General features: G+C 38.3%; 1 protein-coding gene across 1 annotated transcript; it reads left to right on the top strand.

Annotated features, from left to right (window-relative positions):
• The first annotated feature begins 1,424 nt into the window (after nt 1-1,424).
• Nucleotides 1,425-19,755, top strand: LOC131795418 (triple functional domain protein). Its single transcript, XM_059112987.2, has 23 exons — nt 1,425-1,776; nt 5,178-5,300; nt 6,403-6,489; nt 6,633-6,781; nt 7,515-8,203; nt 8,945-9,011; nt 9,718-9,821; nt 10,222-10,291; nt 10,724-10,909; nt 11,439-11,489; nt 11,601-11,678; nt 11,853-11,888; nt 12,328-12,471; nt 13,015-13,195; nt 14,074-14,125; nt 14,660-15,005; nt 15,453-15,599; nt 15,888-15,967; nt 16,044-16,100; nt 16,649-16,803; nt 17,409-17,532; nt 18,000-18,203; nt 18,930-19,755. Exons 1-23 carry the CDS (start codon nt 1,743-1,745, stop codon nt 19,018-19,020), a joined length of 3,255 nt encoding a protein of 1,084 aa, XP_058968970.2. The 5' UTR covers nt 1,425-1,742; the 3' UTR covers nt 19,021-19,755.
• Nucleotides 19,756-20,865: the final 1,110 nt, after the last annotated feature.

The raw sequence follows: 20,865 nt of genomic DNA on the forward strand, positions 1-20,865 counted from the left end.
ACCTTCAGTAGATTCCTCTTGCCGGCGAGGTTCATTTGGAGCGCGAGTGGACATTTCATGTGGGGCTCATGGAGGAGATGGTTAAATGCGCCGAGGCTATTTCGGTTGAAGTCGGAACGTCTCGTGTGCTGTTTTAGCGGTATACGGAAATATCCGAACACGCACAGTTGAGGGTAAGTTGAATAGTCTCAGTTTGGGTGTGGGTGATGAATATGTTTTGGCTGAATAGGGTTTGCTGCTGAGAGTCAGCTTTTAAGGATAATTGAATGCTCTACATTGTAAGCTTTCAAAAACCTTTTGGCGCATCTGGACCCTTTCAAAATAATTAATGGAAATAAAAGCAATTGTTGTCATGCATTAGAAGCTTGATTTGTCAGACGGTATTTGTCTTTTCGTTGAAATCGCAAGTCAATGAAAATATAGCACAAGAAACCCATATGAAAGTGTTTCGTAATTCGAAACTTAGTCGATAAGTTGGTTAAAACGCAGCTCTTGTTCGTCTCAGCAGTTTCAGATCACTTCAAAAATTTGGAGATAGTTCGTTATAACCTCTGTATGTTTGCGATAGACGGACACCATGCAGCGCAGGTCGCAGATGTTTTCTTCGGTGAATATTTGTGAGTTCCTAAATACATGTACCATACTGTTATCGTAAGAAACGTAAAATATCTTTCCATAATACAAATAGAACTCCTGCAGTGGAACGGCAGCCTTAATAGCGCGCTGATCACAGTTGTTTTTCAATGTGAGAGGGTTTTTAAAAAATGATTTACATTCTCTTTTAGTTTGGCGCGTTGCGCGTAACAGCTGGTCAATTTTTTTTAGATTGGTTCGTGTCCATTGCGTGAAATTTCGAGTACAGTTAGTCACCTCCGATCTTGCGAAACTATCAATCTGAATTTAGAGTACACTTCTGAGGCCTAAAAACCTTATTCATAGAGACACGTTGATCGGTGAATTCTGTAAGAAATATGTCGAGTTTCTTTAGAATGGATTTGGTAACTTAAAATAACACGTTCCCTAAATGTCAATATAAGACGATCAGGGAATAATATTTACTTATAGCGATCGATAAACACGTTCGTTCCAAAGATTACCAAAAATTTGTCCAGTAGATTATCGAAAATAAAAGGAAAATTAGTTTCAAAATGTATTAAGACCGATTCTGTTTCTCTTATTTTTCTACGTAGTCTTCATTTATTATTTATCCGTTTTTGTTTCCCAAATATTTTCTTATCAGCGCTGAAGCGCTGAAGCTCTACAGCTGCTAATTGACAACTTTTAAGTCACTGTCACTTATCATAAATTTAACCTTTAAATTTCATTGCCATATGCAGAGTTATTTTCCAAGTGACAATTTTAAGTGTTGAAGAAACGTAAAATTCTCAGCGCTCGAAATAATTGGGAAATGTGCGTTTAGTACAAGGCACAGTCCTTCATTGTCACGGTCCCATCACGCCACGCAGATTACATCACGCTCATTTCACGCTTCATTAAACACGCAACCAAGGCCAGTTGGAGGTTGTCTGTTCGAGAACAAGTGATCGGCAAACTGGTATCCTGTCTGTGGGCTGACACGCTGGCTTTCGATTTCGTGTCGTTGTGATACTCAGTGCGCCTCTTGGTGTAATGAAAAGACTTTCGTGGATCAAGAAATGCGATGATAGTTCGCACAGATGACAAAAACTTTTGAAAAGCGAGGATTATGCGGTAATTAAAAGCAAGCTTCTATTCGGCAGGAAATGGCTTGCGCTCAAAGGCGGGATTTGTCCTACGGTAAGGTTGAACGTTTTGTGTTTTTCCCCTCTCTCTGAACTCTGGAATGAAAATTGCTGGGATCGGTGTCAACCACTGACACTTACGTGCCACTCTAACGAAATAACACTTTAATTTCACGAAAATGTCTCAAGCCGATAACTTGGTGAAAATGTTATTAGCTGAGCTTACTCAGTCAAAAGTACTTCAAATGAACGACATATATTTTCTTACGTGTACCTTGGAGCGTGTTTTACGAGAAATCTGCTTATCGCTTCCATCTGTAGCAATTTGCAAAATTTTCTAATCTTCCATACTGTCGGTCGAACCGACTGTGGTAAGCTAAAAAAAAATCCGAATCTTCGGGTTCTGTTTGGTTCTGTTTCTTTAATAATTGTAAATAACCTAGCCAAGTTTATCCATCACGAAACAGTGCTCTACGGTACAGAGTTACGTGAACTTACAACTTTGTTAATTGATGACAATTTTCACTGAGTATGCTTTCAATTTAGCAACGGAGAAATGCTATCTTTCTTAACATATATGTTGTATGTTATTTGCTTGTTCTTGTGGGTTCCGTTGAATGATACAACCAAGGTCATGCTCAGTCTCGTACTGCACGAACAAGAACTTCTCAATAATTCACAATTACCAGAGAGATTTTTGGTATTTCTGTTTAAATTTATTTTTGCTAATTTGTAGTTCAGTGACCGAGGTTGAACAGAAAGGTCACACAAATGTTTTCGTCGATCAAAACTGCAAAAATCGAAATGTATATATATGTGTATTTAAAATTAGCTTGTACAAAGGGGTGAAACGTGTAATAGCCGTAATTATCCCAAAATTCTCTAAGGGTTTAAAATGATTGAACCAAGTCTTAAGAAATGATTTCGTGTTAAGTATCTTCCAGTTTTGTTCGAGCGATCGCCTCCAGTATCGAATTTTTATAACAGCTTAACACTGTCTCCCTTGTTTACATTATATTTAATGGTTAAGCCATTGTTTTCGTTGCAAAAGGAAGTTAAAATCTGAAATGCTAATTTGCAGACAGCGGTAACTGGAAGGTTCTCGCGATTGATGGACGGAAATTATGTTTAGGAATTTGCACTGAAATAAGTAGACTTGATCTTAATTTCTTATCAAGGGGTGAAAATTCTGAAAATTTGATTGTGACAGTTCATCCCAGAATTTGAATTTTGGGTTTGGGTCAAGAATATTTTTCTCGATATTTTCAATTATGTCATATTGATTGATGTTATGGTTCACAAGCCCAATATATATAATTTTACAAACATGCATTTCTGTTCAAGAGAGGGCCTCTTATTGTCCTTATAAATCCTTTTAAAGCATTTTACTGAATTCAATTTTTCCTCAAAGTGAAAAAATGTTTTTCAAGTTTGCAAATAATAGCAGAAAAAATGCCATATTTGAAAATGAATAAGTTAAACAAGGGGTTAGTTTAAATGAATTGAAAAAGTATTGGTTTATAGTTAATTTTTCAACCATGCCTATTCATAACATTCAAGATCTTTCACAATAAATGTGTGGACACAACAGAAATTTTCAGGATTATTTCTATTCCCTTTGTCAAGGTCCTTTTTAACATGGTGTTAACCCTTTAAATCCCAAGATCTGATTGTTTATTCTCCCTTCTTGCTGCTGCACAATTTCTTGACAACAAGTTGTGAGAATTTGGTGTTAGATCAAGATAACAACTTCACTCTGATAAATTTTAGTATTCTTATTACCTGTTTACTGGATATTGTATGGATCTTATAGGGCGAAGTTACAATCAATTCTGGGAGTTAAAGGGCTAACTGATTGTTCTCTGCTGGTTGGTCAGTAGTGCGGTGCTGGTTCTAAATTCGAACAATCATTTTTAGGGAACCAGACTTAATTTGATGATGGTTATTAGGCAGTTAGGGGTTTTTTCTTATGCAATTCAAACTCATCAAATTTTACATATAGTTAAACAAGGAAAAACCAATTGAAAGGGTGTCTTTTTTAAAGCGTTCGCCTTTTCACGCCAAGAATCTCATAACTGATTCTTCATACTGTCTGCTTTACTTTCAATTGAATTCAAATAGTGCATTCCTTCCCCTGTCAAGTGTTCTACAACAGAGACAATAGCTTTTTTAATCAGACAACACATAGACAATAGCTTTTTTAATTAGACAATTGATGAAAGACAAGCTACAGGTACAAAAGTCAAAGACTGATCGTGTTTATAAAAATTTGTCAGTAATTTCCAAAATACCTGGTTATTTTTCATGCATCAGAGATCAGAGAGTTCTCTGGTTAGGACAAAGAATTCCTTTACTAACTTTTGATAACCATGGCCATTATCCATTTAGATGTGGAAATATTCTCCTGAAACTTAATGCTTCTAATGAAAACCATGGAACTCTGGTCAAAGTTTATGCCCTTTCATTTCACAGACTACTGTAAACACAGGATCATCTTCTTTAAAAAAATTAATATCGTGAAAACATGTGTCAGGTGATAACTGCTGATAACTAACCGATTTGTCACCATGTAAAAATAGATGGCTGTGTTTGATCCTCACTTGAAGTGTTTTGTTCCTTCTGATGGCAAGAACTAAATCACTCAGTTTATATGCATTTCTCGCTCAACACAAGCTTCTGACTTTCCTGATCTGCACTCACTCAAAACAACCACAGTCCTACTTCCTGTGGGTTTACCCTTTAACTCTCAAGATCTGAATGTTCTCCTCTTTGGCTGCTAAAGATTTCCTAATAAATTAGTTCTAATAATTTGGTGTCTTTTCATGAAAACAACATCTACCTGATCAGCATGAGTATTCTCATTACTTGTTTGCTGGACAATGTATGGATATTAAAAAGAGAAGTTAGATTTCAATCACTTTTGGGAGTTAAAGGGTTGAAGAAAAATGTTAGATCATATCAAGTTTCTATAGATAAGAGTAAGGAATATTGAATTGCCTTTTTTTGTCAGTTGCCTTAAGTTTATAATTTTATGTTGGGCTCAAGACTTTTCAGGCTTGAATGCAGTCTTTCTCCAAAAGTGAAAACTTTGGATATATTGTCCATCGTGTGTAGAATTTTTTTTCCAGAGAGAGGGAGTGTGAAGTTAACTTTATTATTTGCTTTTGAACTTTTGAAATAAATAACTCTTGAACTTCTGAAACTGCTGGTGCTCATTCTTTTTTTGGCACTGGAATTTTTTTTGGGGGGGGGAGGCAGGGGTGTATTTTTTATCTGGCTTACAAAACCTCTGATGCATCTTGACCTCATAGTTTTTCAGCAAAATGATTTGTTGAAAGGCAATCATGAGTTACCTGGGACCAAGTAGGAAACTATTCCAATAATTTTGAAATAATTTTACCTGAGACTCATTTTTAACCATACCACATCTTTCTTTTTTCATCTTCCACGGCACAGTATTTCAGCCAGTCATCCATGAGCCTCTCTCCAAGGCAGATCAACAGAGCGGCATCAATGGAGACACAGCAGAAAATGGAGATACTTCACACAAAGAAACCATTCCCGTTAAGGATAGCCAAGGTAACAAAATGATCACTTTAACTCTTCTTACCACAACATCAGTTGGTATATTCTCCATAATATTCTTTATACGTTTCTTAATGTACCAACAAGGAGAGTTTGTGTAACAATCAGGTGCTTCTTTTGTTGGTGATCATTTTCTATATTCTCATGACCTTAACATTTTACACCCAAACATTAGTATGCATTTTCTCCAAACTGTTCTCCATACATTTTCAATGAGGCTAACAAGGAGAATCTGTTTAACAATCAAGAGCTGCTTTAGTTGGTGATCACCTCCTCCATTCTCGTGACTTTCATTTTTGATTCAGAGGTGATGTAATAAGGAAAAATTAGATGCTAGTCACTCTTGGGGGCTAAAGGGTTGATGTTTGATTCAGGTATGATTCATACTACAAGGAGAGAAAGATTTTTTCCCTTTTTTCAAGTAAGAATAGTGATTGTGTTCACAAGCGTTTCGATCTAGTTGAAGTTATTATGTAAATAAATGTCTACGTTCTCACCATTGGATCTTATTGAAAGTGACATGCGAAGGTGAAATGTCTTATCAGTATCAATTAGCATACCTTTTATATTGATGTTTCTCACTTATAATTATTGTGCAAAATGACCACTAAGAATTGTGCGAACGGTCCAAAACTTGTGCTAACAAACTTGTGCGAAAAGTCTTCTGTGCGAAATGTCCTGTATTCGGAAAATTAGATGCTAGTTACTCTTAGGATTAAAGGGTTATTAACTCCCATAAGTAACCAAGACAGAATTTCTCGTTACAAATTACCAATACAACATCAAGCAGAGTGATTAGAATAAAGATAATAATCAATTAGGGGATCATTAGGTGATTCAATTAAAAAATTATCTGAAAAGATGTCATCAGAATTGAGTGGCAGACAGTAAGGAGAATGACCAATTAGACCTGAGAGTGAAAAGGTAAAAAGAATTCGAGAGGGGCAGTGAGGAAATTCCATTTTTGTTATGCTTACTGTACAATTTTTTTTTAATCTGTCATAGATACAGGAAGATCATTTGCCAGTTCAATCTTCTCCTCATTTTTCCTTTTCAATTCATGTTGGGCTGATTTGAAATTATTCTTGTCCAACAGAGTTTCATGCAGCCATGAGAGAAGCATTTCAGAGTAAGGTACAGCACCCAAGGAAGGCAATGTCACTGTTTCTAAAAGCAGGAAAAGGTAAGCTTTTAGTATTAAGATGCCTTTAGATTTATAATCCCACTCATCATTAAATTTTGTGAAATGCCATTAATTAATAAACTCTGTGCGGTATAATTTAGTAAACACAGTAATCTTTTTTACATGCATGTGCAATTTTATAGGTCTTGTTCTTGTTGGCGACGATGAAGCTGCTTTGGAATGTTTTGAATCCCTAATCAGTCTTGCTAAGGAACAACTCAATCATGTGTTTACTGAAAAATCCAAGTTACCATCTTTATCTCCTCTGGAAAAGGAAGAAATTTGTAGACAGGTATGTATTTCACTTAAACTACATGTTGTTACCTATGCGCATGTTTAATTACAGTTTGGTTTCAGTGTTCTTTCTTCCTTTCTGGAAGTCAGATGATTTTCCTTAGCTTTTGTAAGGAGGTCTTCATACAGTGATAAGCACTGCAGGACTTGCATCTCCCTGCCCATTAGAAGATTCTTGGCAAGTTAAGGAGAGGTGTGCCAGGAGTCTGGTACTCAGTGCCAGTCTCTTTTCAGACCTCATGCTGGCTTGTGTTAGTCAAGACTTCATACTTTCCTGTGGGTGAAGAAACACTCATGCCAAAGGGCTATTAATAAAGGCATGTCTATAGGCTTAGCAAAAGCAACATAAGCCATCTGATAATTAATTCTTAGGAAATTAGCTTTCCTAGATTGGTTAGACTGGAAAGATTTTTTTTTTTTTTTTGAGAATGAAAACAGTGATATTTTTTTCTGGAACCTCACTAATCCCTTGAGCATACAATGTACATATGTTTTAAATGATAGAATGTTTGAAGTGAAGCCGTACATGACATTTAAAGGCAAATTAACTTCTTCTCTTGTTTCCATGGGAATACAAGTACAATTTTCATGGAGAATTACGAACTCCATCAGAAATCACTCAAGCTTCTTCTTCTTCATTTGTTCAAACTTCTACTCTTGGCGAGCCAAACAACATGTTGGAATGAATTGATTATTCACAATGTTAACTTTTTTCTTTTTGTTAAATATAGAAGTCTCTAAATAGAGAGGACTCCTTAAAGGATAAAACTAAACAAGACGAGAAGGAAAGGCAAGGTTTGATTACATCAGATGGAGTGAAGACTGAATTAATGAATGGCTACTGTGAAACAAATTCCTGTCAAATTCAAGAAAATGGACTTGTGACAACGATTTCTATCGACAGTGATCCAGCCACAAACTCAGAAACAAAGAGTCTTCAAAATGGCCAGTCAGTGAGAACTAATCAAAGAGAGCTGGAGGCATCAGAAGATGTTCATGTTGCTGATGAATCAAATATTTGTGTAGTGCAAGAAGAATCTATGTCATTTTGTTCTGTTGAAACTGTTGTCGAGGAACACTCTATGGCCTCTTCTGAGAGCTCTGTGTCTGATGATGTTAGGTTTGGTTCACCCGTGGAATTTGAAGAAGAAGCAGTTGTACAAGATTGGTCTGAAGGATCAGTGTCCTGTGCAGCAGAGATTGCACAAGATGATATACAGATGTGTGTAGTAGAATGTGTAGAAGCCATGCAAGAGGATTTTGAAGTTGCTACAGTGGACAGTGATGATTCTCTGAGTGTTTGTAGTCTAGGGGGTTCAGAAAATGTTGTTCATACTCATAACATAGTTGTTGAATGTGGAAAGCAGGTTATTGAGGAGGTTCCTCGGAGTCCACAGGAGAAGGCACTAATCAGGAGAGGGTAAGTTTTTAAGACTAAGATTGTTCTAGAGAAGAATTTTCCAGATCTACAGTACTGTAAACAGCAGAAATGAATCCAGTAGCAAAATGTGAATCTGAAAAACTCTGCTCTAGAGTATGTCTGTTATAAGGAATGGTGTTTTTTATTTAACAAATAGATTTCATGTTGCTGTGTGTAACTTCAGTGCTAGATCACAGATAACATTAAAATGTAATAAGGACAAAAATGTTGTGCACAAGGTGCAGCTGAGTCTGTCACTGACATTCATACCACATTTTTAGTGACGTCTTCTGTGATCTATCACTGTACAGACCCCTGAAAACATAGGATGTATTTATTTTATATGATAAAAAGCACTGTTTTGAATGGTGACATCATCTATGCATCAGTCTTCCCATAGATCATAGGTAAGAACCCATCAAAATGCCTGTATAATAGGCCATTTTACAGTTGTGTACTTAGTTGCCAAGCCTTTGTTTGGAGTGAGGCTGAAGGTGATTTTGTTGTGATAGAGACCAGTATCTAATTAGCATGATAACAAAATAATTTATCTTTGGAAAGCAGTAAGGTTTGTGTCATAACAAGGTCAACCATAGCCTCACTTCTGTTCAGAGGCTTGGTAACCAAGCATGCAACTGTAAAACGGAACTATGAAAGAGTTTAGTTGGAAATCAAGTGATTTTGCGAGAATTGTGTCCATTTCTTTTCATCATTCAACACTTCACTGATTCTAAACTTCAGATATGTTGTGACTGAACTGATAGACACAGAGCAAAGTTATGTTCAAGACCTTGGCTATGTTGTCAAGGTGAGAATTTTATTTATCTTTGAATTCTACAGCATGGCAATGGTATTGCAAAACAACTGTTGTGAGTGAGTTTTAATTTATGTTTATAACTCAGTCAATGGCACATTGGACATGGTGATTATCAGATAAGCGAGGTTCAGCTCTTTGAAGTCATTTTGCACCCTTGGATCTTCACAATCCGAATGTCAATGCTCCATATTGTCTGTTACTTATTTCTCATACTTACAGCTTTGAGAATTTTGTGTTAAATCAAGCAGTAGAGATGCAGTAGCTTAATCAATGATTAATGTATTGGACTCCCAGTGGAGAGGGTGGGGTTTGAGACGTACCTGGGTAAATATATTGTGTTTATGGGCAAAACACTTCTCTCTCACAGTACCGCTCTCAACCCAGGAGTATAAATGAATACCATCAAATAATCAAGGAAGCCCGATAAAATGCAAGGGGGTTACCTCCAATTGACTGGCATCCCATCCAGGGGGGGAGTAGGGATTCTTCTCATTGCTTCATGGAATTATCTGGAATAATCTCCAGCTGGATGGGCCACTTGATCCAAATGTAGACACTACACATCCAACTTGTTAAATTCGTTCTTTCTCATCAATACGTATTTACCTTCTGCATCAAGATGTTATGTTATTGAGAGGAGAAATTCCTTTTTGATCACTCATTTGACTGATCAAAGACACATATTTCTTTTTTTCAGGGTTACATACCAGAATTTTCCTCAAGCAATCTACCAGTAGAATTAAAAAATAAAGGAAGAGAAATCTTTTCCAATATTCAAGATATTCATGACTGGCACTCAAGGTAAGGATACTTTTTTCCCGTTTAGTTATGATCCCGCAGATAATCGGAGTAACACATTCTAAGTCTTGTGTAGGAGAGGAAAAAAACTACGTAACGATATTAACTGATGCGACTACAATCCGCACAAAAATTAATTGACACATAACGTCCACATACCAACTTTAAAGTTAAAATGTAGCTTGATACATACCATATACACCTCTTCCCACAACCAAGAAAGTGTGAAGGGAAATGTTTTGCGGTGAGGTTTCTCCCGTAAAATTTCGTACTGAATTCATTTCTATTTCATACATGGATATAAATTACTATTAGAAATATACTTATTTATATTTTCCCATAAAATTGCCATCCAGTTATAGTCCGAACTAACTGAGTTTTTTCTTTCATTCTCGCCATCCAGCGAATTGTGCAGTCATTTGAAGTCCTGTGAAGATGAGCCTGATAAGATTGGTGAAGTTTTTGCAGAATCGGTAATTAATAATATCCATCGAAGAACACTTTTCTTTCATTTTTATTAAGTTATTAAAAACTTCTTATAGGTAAATGGCGAAATTTCCAATTGAGTGTCGAGAGTGATCCGGAATTTCTTTGGTTGTAATTATCTTTGCCTTGTGATTGGTCCAGACAACTCGCGCAATCCTCTCAACCAATCAGATGCTAAACTAAAAAATCACGGTCACCCGCGTTTCCCCGCGCTTCAAGCAGTTTGCCCGTTTTCACTTTGAGTTTTCATTGGCTAATGATAGTGTAGATTTTGTTTGATTGATCGCTGGGATTGCGTCGGTTTTAGTTTTTCGACACTCAAGTGAAACCTGCCCATATAATCGGTACCAAAGGTTAGGAACATTTGTTTAAAGTGATTACCTCGTATTTAAACCATTTTATTTTTGAATTCATGACAGGAACACAAACTTGAAGAACTATACTCAGAGTACTGCAGAAACAAACCTAAATCGGACTTGTTGGTCCAAAAATATGCGGACTCCTTTTTCCAAAGCTGCAAGGAAAGACTCGGCCACAGACTACAGTTGGCTGATTATCTTATCAAACCTGTTCAGAGGATAACGAAATATCAACTGCTGCTAAAGGTTAATATCATAATTATTTCTGTCACATGTATGGTTTTTGCAATGAGAGTAATGAGCCTGTCTGAGGGTAATGTTTGTCCTTGTATAAATGATAGTTTGTTCATTGTGAAAATAATGCAGACATATTTTTTAATGTAAAGTTACTCAAATAAGTTACGTGTTACGTGAATTAACTATCTTAGAGCTCAGTTCAATTGGGTGCTGTAAAGCCAAAGTCAACGTAACCACACTAGCCAATAAAAACATAGGAAAATACAACAAGGAGCCAATCAGAGCTTAAAGTAAAAACAAGAGAACTGCTTAAAGCGCGGGAAAACGCGGGTGACCAAGTCACTATTAGGTTTAGTTTTGCATCTGATTGGTTGAGAGGGTGACACGAGTTTTTTTTCCGACCAATCACAGAGTAAGATAAAGTAAACCAATGCAATCTTGAATTTCTCCTTACACTCAGAAGAAAAAACTGTTGTTTTGTTCATTCATGTATCGGTGTTCATTAGGACAAATGTAATCTTACTTCGGTTTTCTTCAGGACATTCTGAAGCATACAGAAAGAGCTGGAGAGGATTGTAAGCAACTAGAGGTTAGATTTATTATTTTCAACTCGGGTTTCTCGTTCATTTCTCCTTTAAGTCCGCTGGCGTTGAACAATGCAAGAAAATTCTCAAAGTTATTGTTCTATTCTTTATCTCAGAGAGCTTTAGAAGTTGCCCTTCGAATTCTCAAGCGAACAAATGACATGGTTAATGTGGGGATGCTTCAAGGATTCGAGGTGAGCGAGTGAAGTGTACGCCAAGCAGCAAGACAAGTCTATCTTTAGAAGACGTCTTTACTTTGCCGTCTTTGTTCCATTTCTATCATACATGACCCTACACTGAGATTTAACGCCTTAAATGGAAACCATCTAATTGAAGGGTTTAGTTACCTTTGAACTTAACTCTTTCAGGTGAAGTCCGAGGAAACAGGAGATCTTTTACTTCAGGTGAGAATTGTACTGTTGTTCGCGAAAATGAAATAAAAAATAAAAGGAAAAACAACAAACAATTCTGTCGTAAAATAGGATGTGGTTATTCTAATAACACGTCAAAAGAGAAATATAATTGTTTGCCTCACGATGTGGTCACTTCGGAAGTGGATCGTGACGTTTCGACAGCATACTGCTAGTCTTTTTCAGGCGATGAGGTCGATTGAGTACGCATCGCCTATATCCTGTTTTGCTCAGCTGTATTTGGATGGAATTCCACTGCTGTGATTGGTATATAATGATAGATTAATAACGTCAGATTGTATAGGAAATTTGTAAAATTAAGATGGAATGCACAGCTTCACTGCAGGTAAAAGGTAAAATGTGGTTCTGCCCAACCTTTATTCTCATCTGTCAGTGTTTAGGATTTCATTTTCATATTTTTTTTCCTGTCCAGGACGAGTTTATGGTGGTTGATGGAAAAGCAAAGACTAAAGGCAGAGAAAGAAGAGTGTTTTTATTTGAAAAAATCATTATATTTAGCGAGCCAATGACAAGAGAAGGTGGTCTTCCGGAATTTAGATATATGCACAGCATGAAGGTAAATATCTGTAATTCTAAATGGCTTAGTGAGGTAAACAAAAAGTTTTATAGAAAAACTTTTTGTAGAAAAGTTTCTCGACCTCTAAATCACGGTCAACATCGGATACGATGAACAGCCGTAGTGTCCATGTACTGTAGCGTTACTGTCGAGGTGGGGGTTGGTCTCGAAAAGGACTGATGCAGACGACATTTCAACAGCGTTATCGTAGCGCAGCGGTCACGGGTAAAGCATGCGCAAAAAGGGACAATTATGGTCTGCCGCGTTTTTTTTCCTGCGCAAAATTATTAAGGAAAATGTAGAGAAACCCACTACCGTGTAAGATTGAAACGCTCTTAAAAATATCTCGATACAGGTGGGCATATTTGAACATAGCGCCAGAGGTAACTGAGATTCTGGGACAAAATTCTCGTTAAACTAAAATACCGAGACTAGAAAATTTTGGCTTAAGTTTGTACATTGGATTGCGCGTGTGCAGTTTTGGTTACTTTTTCATGAAGTTAATGGCTTTATATTAATTATTTTGTTTCTTTTTCTTGCCAGACCAAAGGAATTGGCCAAACAGAATCAGTGGACAGCGATCCGTGCAAGTGGGCTGTGTGGCTGAGAAAGCTGGGAGGTGCTGAAATTTACCTGCTGAAGGCATCTTCACCTGATACAAAGGAACTCTGGATCAAGAGCATAAAGGAGTGTCATACCAAGAAAAAAACTGGATTGCTCAAAGGTTGGACAATGTTAAATGTATGGATCAATATCAGTATCTGGGCAACTGCCCACCTACCCCTCCCCTAACTCAACAACAGTTAATTGACAACAAGTTAAGGTTAATGTTGGGTTAGGGGAGGGGTAGATATCCCAGATACTGATATTGATCCAAATGTATGTGGCGACATTGTAGACTTTTAGTTTGAACCGCCATTGTTCTCGGTGACTTTTTTTTCCCTTTCGCCCCTTTGGGTGATCGCCGATCTCAACTCTTTAACCAAGTGACCAAGACATAATTTCTCCTCACAATAATATAGAGATTTAGCCAAGCCTAAAAGCGGAGCTCGCATTTTTTTCTCGCACGTCTCAAGGGCACAATGCCTTGCCCCGGCCAGGATTAGAATTCGGGTCGTCCGACTCGGAGTCCAGTGCACTGTCCACTGGACTACTGGACAAACCAAATGACCAAGACATAGTTTCTCCTAACAATATCAATACAGTATCGATTAGAAAAGTGATGAGTATAAAGAAAAATATCAATTAGGGGACTCTTAAGTGAACTAATTACAAATTCTCTGAACTGACATCATAGGAATTTTATGGCAGACAGTGAGGAAAATTATTCATAAGATATTGAGGGGGAAAGGGTTTGTGGGAAATAACGAATATGAGATAACAGAAATCGTCTTCCATGATGGACTGGTACAGTAATGAGAAAGTAGTTTTGTACCCTTTAATGTATTTTCTCAGGCCAAATCGAAGAAGTCATCCAAGTACGTAAGGCAGAGGGATATTTAAAACTGTTGACTATTCTAGTCAACTTTTGACAACTTGCCATTTTCTTTCGTAAAGAACAACTATTATAAAACGAAAGAAAATTATTTTATTTTTGTGTAGCGTGGAATAGATACAGAGGCAGAGGCTCAGAATCCGATAAAGACCAAACAGAGTAAGTGACTTAAATTTGCTAAGATTTAAAACTGGTATTTTAATCCGCGGCGGTAGCCATCCCTCAGGTTTTTTCAAGTGGAAATATCTTGGTCATTTCTACTCAGTCAAAGGCTTGACCTCTACAAAATTTCCTTCAACTGAATTCTTGAAAAATCTGTCTTAATCTGTCTTACCCATTACCGCTCTTCCTTGATTTGCCTATACATTTTGGTGCGAGCCTTCTCTCTTTGAAAGCTTATCCGAAATTTCGTAGCGTAGGTAATGTTGCTCTGTCAAATGCCCTTTATAATGAATACATCGCACGACGCCTGTGTGACAAGAACTGTTGAAAAGTCCATTTCTCAACAGGCCATCTACAAGGCTTCATTTAACCAGTGAAACTTGCTAAGGAAAAGTTGGACGAGACTGTTGCAGTAGGCAACTTCTTCAACTCGTATCAGCGCGACAGACTCGTGGGATAATTTGCGAGGATAAATCATTTGAAGTGTGTTAAGGCTTTAGCTATATGACCTCTTTATATTTTCATATTTAGTTCCACTGATGGAGGACTTCTGAGAATTCGTACACAACGGCAGGGTGGCTCCCGCCGGACGACATTCAAACGAAAGCCGGCCTCTAAGAACTGTGGGAAGAGCGTTAAGAGAGAAAGAGATCCGAGCACTTCGGAGAGATTGAGGGAAAACATTAGAAAATTCCGAACAGAAGAAAGAATGTTAGCGGTGGATCCATCGTCTATCGAAGACGAGTGTGATGGTCTGATGCAACAAACCTCATTAGATGATTCATCTATGCCCCAGTCGCCCAATGTGGAAGCAAGCGTAGAGCCAAAATTGGCCGAGTTGACACCTGTGGAGCGTTGGCTCAAGCTAGAAACTGAGGTGTGCAAATCACGTGTTTGAAAAAGTCACGCACGCCATGTTTGCTAATATTTTTTATTGCTCTGTGTAGGACAATTACCCTTTTTGTATGTTTGATTGTATGTTTGTTTGTTTAATTTGTTTCATTATTCGAAGATCGGAAAAACAGTTCGCAAGATGAGATTTCTTTTTTCAGATTTTCAACCTAGCCATAGAACGCTCGTTCTCTTTGTTAATCCGCCTTGAATTCCCAAGATCCAATTTGTTATTCTCCCTTCTGGTTATCTTACGTTACCTTGTAAATTAGAGAAGGGAATATGTTGTAATGTCAAGGTGACATCCTCTGGCTGATCAGCTCTCTGTTCTCATAACCCGTTTGTAAGATGACATATCGGAATCTTTAGGAGAAGTTACATGTTAGTATCTCGTGGGAGTCAAAGGGTTAACTGTCCAACTTTACTTTCGCAGGAAAACCAGCTTAACAAGTTGTTACATTTAACCAGGATGATTGCTGCGAGGCTGTTTCAATTAAGAGACCGTGAAAGGGCGCTTCAACTCTATAGTGACGTCGTAGCTACAACACTAAGTTTGGAAGAAATAAGAAAACTTGAAGGAGTAAGTGCCTGTAGACAACGCGGTTAGCGTAAAGGTCGTGTGTTAAGTGGGTGTCCCAATCATCACTTCCGATGCTTTTTCTGATTTCTGTAGCGAGAAGTAACATGGAGTGTTGCCTCTCCTCTATGATTAGTTGCTGGTGTATCACAGGCAACCTCGAAGTTATTTCTCAAGTTTCACAGCAGATCTTGAGATCCCATTCACACGCGTTAAGGAAAGTAGGCTTTGCTGGGATAGTGTGTCGCCTAGTAGACTGATTTGAATGTTTGTCTATTTTGTACGTTTTAGTTGTTTGCTACACGAGACCTCTTACTCAATAAAACTGTGGATGTGTACGAAGCATATCGCAGAGACCAGATAAGCGCCAGGTAATGATACAAAACAATTTGAACAATTGGTTTCTTCTTCAACATCTTTCGTTACACGACTCTTCTTTTGTTGCAGTTTCGACATAGAAGATTCGTACAACTCTCTAACAAGTCTTCTCAACGAAACAGCTGGGTGAGTTAAGTATCTTCTTATAAATTGCGAATGCATTTTTATTACGATTCTTGTCAATTAACTGAAAGCTACAGAGCAGTACTTTAACCCTTTCACTCCCAAGAGTGACCAAAACATAATTTCTCCTTACAGTATTAATACAATATCAAGCAGCCAAGTGATGAGAATAGGGAAAACTATCGATTAGGAGATCATCATTTGGTCTAGCACCAAATTCTCTGAAAAAATTCTATAAGAAATGAATGTCAGACAGTAAGGAGAATTTTATCGAGATATTGCGGGTGAAAGGGTTTCCTTTTTTTTGTTATAGCTGTTCAAGGTGCTTCTAACTTTTAGGTTGGTGTGTGAAACCCCAGTCTTTGTCTATTCTACAAAGCTACTTAACAGTGCTCATATGCGATGTTTCTAATTATACTGTTCAAGGTGGTTTTAACTTTTCATTCTGTGGATAAAACCCTGAAGTGTGACCATTCAGATGAAAGCCACTGAGCGGTACTTTCACGTTGTACTGTTTACGATTAGAATTTCTTTCCCTTTCGTGTTTGCAGATTTTCCAGTGTTAGTAAAGGCACCACATGGTCTGTTGTCTTGTACAGTATCACAGCTGCAGCAGCGTGTAGAGAGCAGCACTGGCGCGAGGCGTCCCAAGCTTTCTATCGGGCCTCCATGGTGTACAGCAACATGCAGGCAACCGCGTGTGCAGGTATCACGTACCAGTTAACCACTTTTCCTGATCTTTTCCTGCACTTTCCTCGCGCTTCCCCGCCTCTTCTCCCTCTTTCCCGCAGTTTTACTACACTTTTCCCACAGCTTCATCACACTTCTCCCTAGTTTACCGCAATTCTCCCGCAGTTTTATCGCACCTTTATCGCATATCTCCCTAGTTTACCGCAATTCTCCCGAAGTTTTATCGCACCTTTATCGCATTTCTCCCTAGTTTACCGCAATTCTCCCGCCGTTTTACCGCACTTTTATCGCATTTTCATCACATTTTATCGCACTTTTACACCATTTCAGCGCACTTTCCTCGTGCATCCCTCACACTTTCCTCTTTTCCCTTATTTCCTCCCTTCCCCGCGCGCCAGTACAGTCTCCTCTTACTCTATTTTCGAGTACAAGTTTCTGAAGTAGTTTCTTTCTCAATCAAAACAAAAGTTGTCAAGGAAAATAAGGACCAATTCTACCATAACTGATATAGTCCGGAATAACTTTCGAAACTCAATCGAAAATCGCTCAAAATTTGATGCGAGAACCTACCTCTCCAAGAAAAATCTGTTTCAATACTGAAGCTTTTTTCCCTGATCTCAGTTGACAGTTTGTTAGATGCACACTGGATGTGCTGCCAAGCAGAAGATTACTTAACCGCCCTACAATTTCTTTACAATGGCTTCATCCGGGCATTAGCAGCAAAGGACTTGATGAGATGTCTCAGGTGAGAAATGCTTTGAAGTCTGTACCTGAACATTTCTCTTAACACTTTCGAAACTTTTATACCATGCCTGCCAGTGACTCTAGTGCTCCCTAATTCATCCCTTCCCCTCTAAAAATATTCTAACAAATGAAAGTATACAGTGGAGAAAGAAGATATTAATTTGTCTGTTTGTCTCGAGTTTGGGACAAAGAGGTAACGTGAGCTTCCTAAGAAGATTGCTATCTAAGAACTTCCGGTTCCCGTTCTACCGCTGAGCTACATGCAGTGGAAATCCCACGGGTGTGTGAACACAGCGGTAAAAAGTCAAGCATGTGCGATGGAATAAGTTCTTGTCAGCCGCGCGCCAATTACCCCGTGTATGCTAAAGAAAAACCTCTAGGGGCCTTGGTGAGGGACAGCTTTTTTAGGGCGCAAAACCTTGAAATAGAAATATTTATCTGCTACTTCTATGGTTGTCTTTTACTTAGACTAGAACAGCAAACGTTGCACTTGGTGGACACAATTAAGTCATTGGGCTCCAAAGTCCATCAAATGGTGAATGACGAGGACGAACTAGACACTAGGCAACAGGTCAGCACTCATCATGTGGAGTTCTTGGTCAATATGAGCCGAGCTACGCGACGAAGGGACTGGGCCTGGTTTGAAATCGCTGAAACTGAACTGCAAAAATTGTATGTATTAAAAGCAGTGTCTTGATTTTTGCTGCAACTGATTAATCCTTTCATAGAAGCTTGATTTAGGATTATCAAAGGAACTTCATCGGTCGCGGCTTGTAAATGGAAGTGGAAGTGGAGAATTGGAAAATGAGATATGGGAAACAGATTGGGAAATGGATACTGGAAAATCAGGAATGGGGACTAGAGAATGAGGAACGGAAATAAAAAGGGAAAAAAATTAGGAACTTAATGCATGCATTGCAAACCTACTTTTGTTTGTTCTTTCCTCTATGGTTCCCGTCCATTCTTGCTGGCTATGAACCTTAAGATTCCAAGCCGAGTGGGAATAACAGCTAATGATTTTCAATAATAGAATAGCGCGAATACCAGTTCGAAATTTACCAACACAACATCAGTGAACAAGTTTTTGCTAATATGGAGTAGGTGCAAGAAAAATGAAAGCCATCAATGAGTTAGCACTTCGTTAGTTTGCAATCCGAAAAGGACCCAAATTTGATCAATAACTGCGTAAAAGTTTTAGGTCCTGAAGAGCGTAAGAAAGCTACGCGGAGAATATATTTACTTACTATTTCGTTGAACGGGTGAATATAAATCTAGTGGTGCAGCTACAAAAGCATTTAAGAAGTACGAAGAGATAATTTTATACCAAGACCGCTACCACCCCACCAAAATTTGCTTATTGAATTCATCCTCGTATCTGTGTCATTCGTTTTCTTACAGCTGCTCCGGAGATGGTCACCAGGCAGACGCGGTCCTCCAGGCTGTGTTTCTCAAGATAAAAAAGTCATTACCAGGCCCATCAGAGAGTTAAAGTTGGAACCGACGAAATCTCTCGATTTTGTTGCAAACCGTGTCATGTGACAGCGATGAAAAATGACGACGTCATTTAAGAACAAGCCCGCTATATTTTGGTGTGCTCCTATTACATTAAGTAAAATAATACTATCGACATGCTTTGCTGTACTTGCTTGCCTGAAGTACTTTGCATTCATACCGTATGTAGCGTTTAAGCCACTTACAGATGTCGCCTCCGAGAAATATGAAAAATGAAATGAAACGTTGTTGCGTATTGTTGAGTAACTGTGCTGCTACGTGCCCTCTGACTGGTCAAAGATCTATTGCTTACTTTACTAAACAACAACAAAATTACATTTGACAGATGACAGGGAATTAACAATTTGAATTATTTTGTTAAGAAATCCGCTTTGTGAAGAAAACAATATTTTGATCCCTTTTGAGTAGAAAGTAATTTCACTTCCTCCAATATATTTCGTACCTCTCGCGCTGTGATTTCATGGCTAAGCCATGAATGATATTAAAGGTTGGACTTATATAAGAAAACCAGTTGTTGAGGTATTCAAAGAAAAACGAACCAGACAAGAAGAAGGTTAAGAATGACTGCCATAGTTAAAATATTTTACAGATTGACGTTGCAAAGATTTTTCTATATTCCTAGGTCATTATTGTAAATAATTAATGCTTGAACTCTATGTGTCTCTGGAAATATAGTATACAAATTGAATTGACAAATAAAATATACCTCTTTATGCCTAACGATGTATTTTTGTCTACGCTTGTTTCCCCGGAAACATAGTCGTATGCCAACTAATAGGGACCTCGCGTTGGGACGACGTCGCGCGCCTTAAAATGATGCAATGCGCTTGCTTACTTAAAAAACCTGAATCTAAATCACGCGTTACGTATAAATCCTTTTGCGCCCTCTCTCTAGAGTAATGTTATTACGAGGGTCACATTTTTTATCTTTCTTGTATAACAATGAGGATCAGAAAGAGGCGGAGGTCTGGTAATGACTGCACCCAATGTCCTTTTGTCATTCCAGGAGCCCATTACGAATAATAGGCTACTGGTCATGCTCACTCCGACGTTCCGTCTAGAAAACGCAATCGCCGTGCCGTTCATTGCATTTTTTCCAACTTTGAAGCAGCGCTCTATTAGGAGAGGATTTCTTCATGGAGTGGCGCTCAACTAACATGGTATCTCTCAGGTTTGATTGAAAGAAGAGCTAACAGTAAAACACTGAAAACAGGAGCATTTTGAAAATGTCACCTACTTCATTTTTGTCGGAAAAATACGTCGACGGATTTCTAGGAAAATCATAGCCGGGAATCAGTAGCGTCCGGAATCGGACAGGAGCGCTCGCCCAGCGAGACGATTGCGTGCGAACTTACACAATAGTGTCCAAAATCGGACAGATGCGTCTGATTCGGAAAATTGCCTCCGGAATCCGACGATGACCTCCGACAGAAGCGTTCGGAATCAGACGATAGCGTTCAAAATCGGATGGCATGGAACAGCCTGAGATCAGACGGCAGTGTTCGAAATCGAACAGAAGCATCCGAATTAGCGTCCGGAACAAAACCGGCATTGGATGTAGGTATGAACCCACACGCTTCCCAAGGATCACAAAGACAGGTAACTGGATTCATATCAAACCAATAGTCGGTTTTTTGATTCTTTTTTACAGAATCAGATTACTCCATGGTCAAGTTTACGAAAGCTCAAACTACTTCTTAGAGAAGCTGCTTTGTTAAAAAACTCGCAGTAACTGTAGCACACTGGAGTGTAAATTCAGTACGCCCGCCAAAGGTAAACTTCCGTTTCCGGTCAAGTTCTATCATTTAACAGCCAATGAGAA

Source organism: Pocillopora verrucosa, chromosome 13 (genome assembly GCF_036669915.1).
Source record: "Pocillopora verrucosa isolate sample1 chromosome 13, ASM3666991v2, whole genome shotgun sequence".
NCBI lineage: Eukaryota > Metazoa > Cnidaria > Anthozoa > Scleractinia > Pocilloporidae > Pocillopora > Pocillopora verrucosa.

Coding starts and splice junctions, on each gene's coding strand:
- LOC131795418 (XM_059112987.2), top strand. CDS start 1,743: ATGGCTTGCGCTCAAAGGCGGGATTTGTCCTACG. Junction 9,822..10,221: donor ATTCATGACTGGCACTCAAG/GTAAGGATACTT, acceptor CTCGCCATCCAG/CGAATTGTGCAGTCATTTGA. Junction 17,533..17,999: donor GACTTGATGAGATGTCTCAG/GTGAGAAATGCT, acceptor TCTTTTACTTAG/ACTAGAACAGCAAACGTTGC.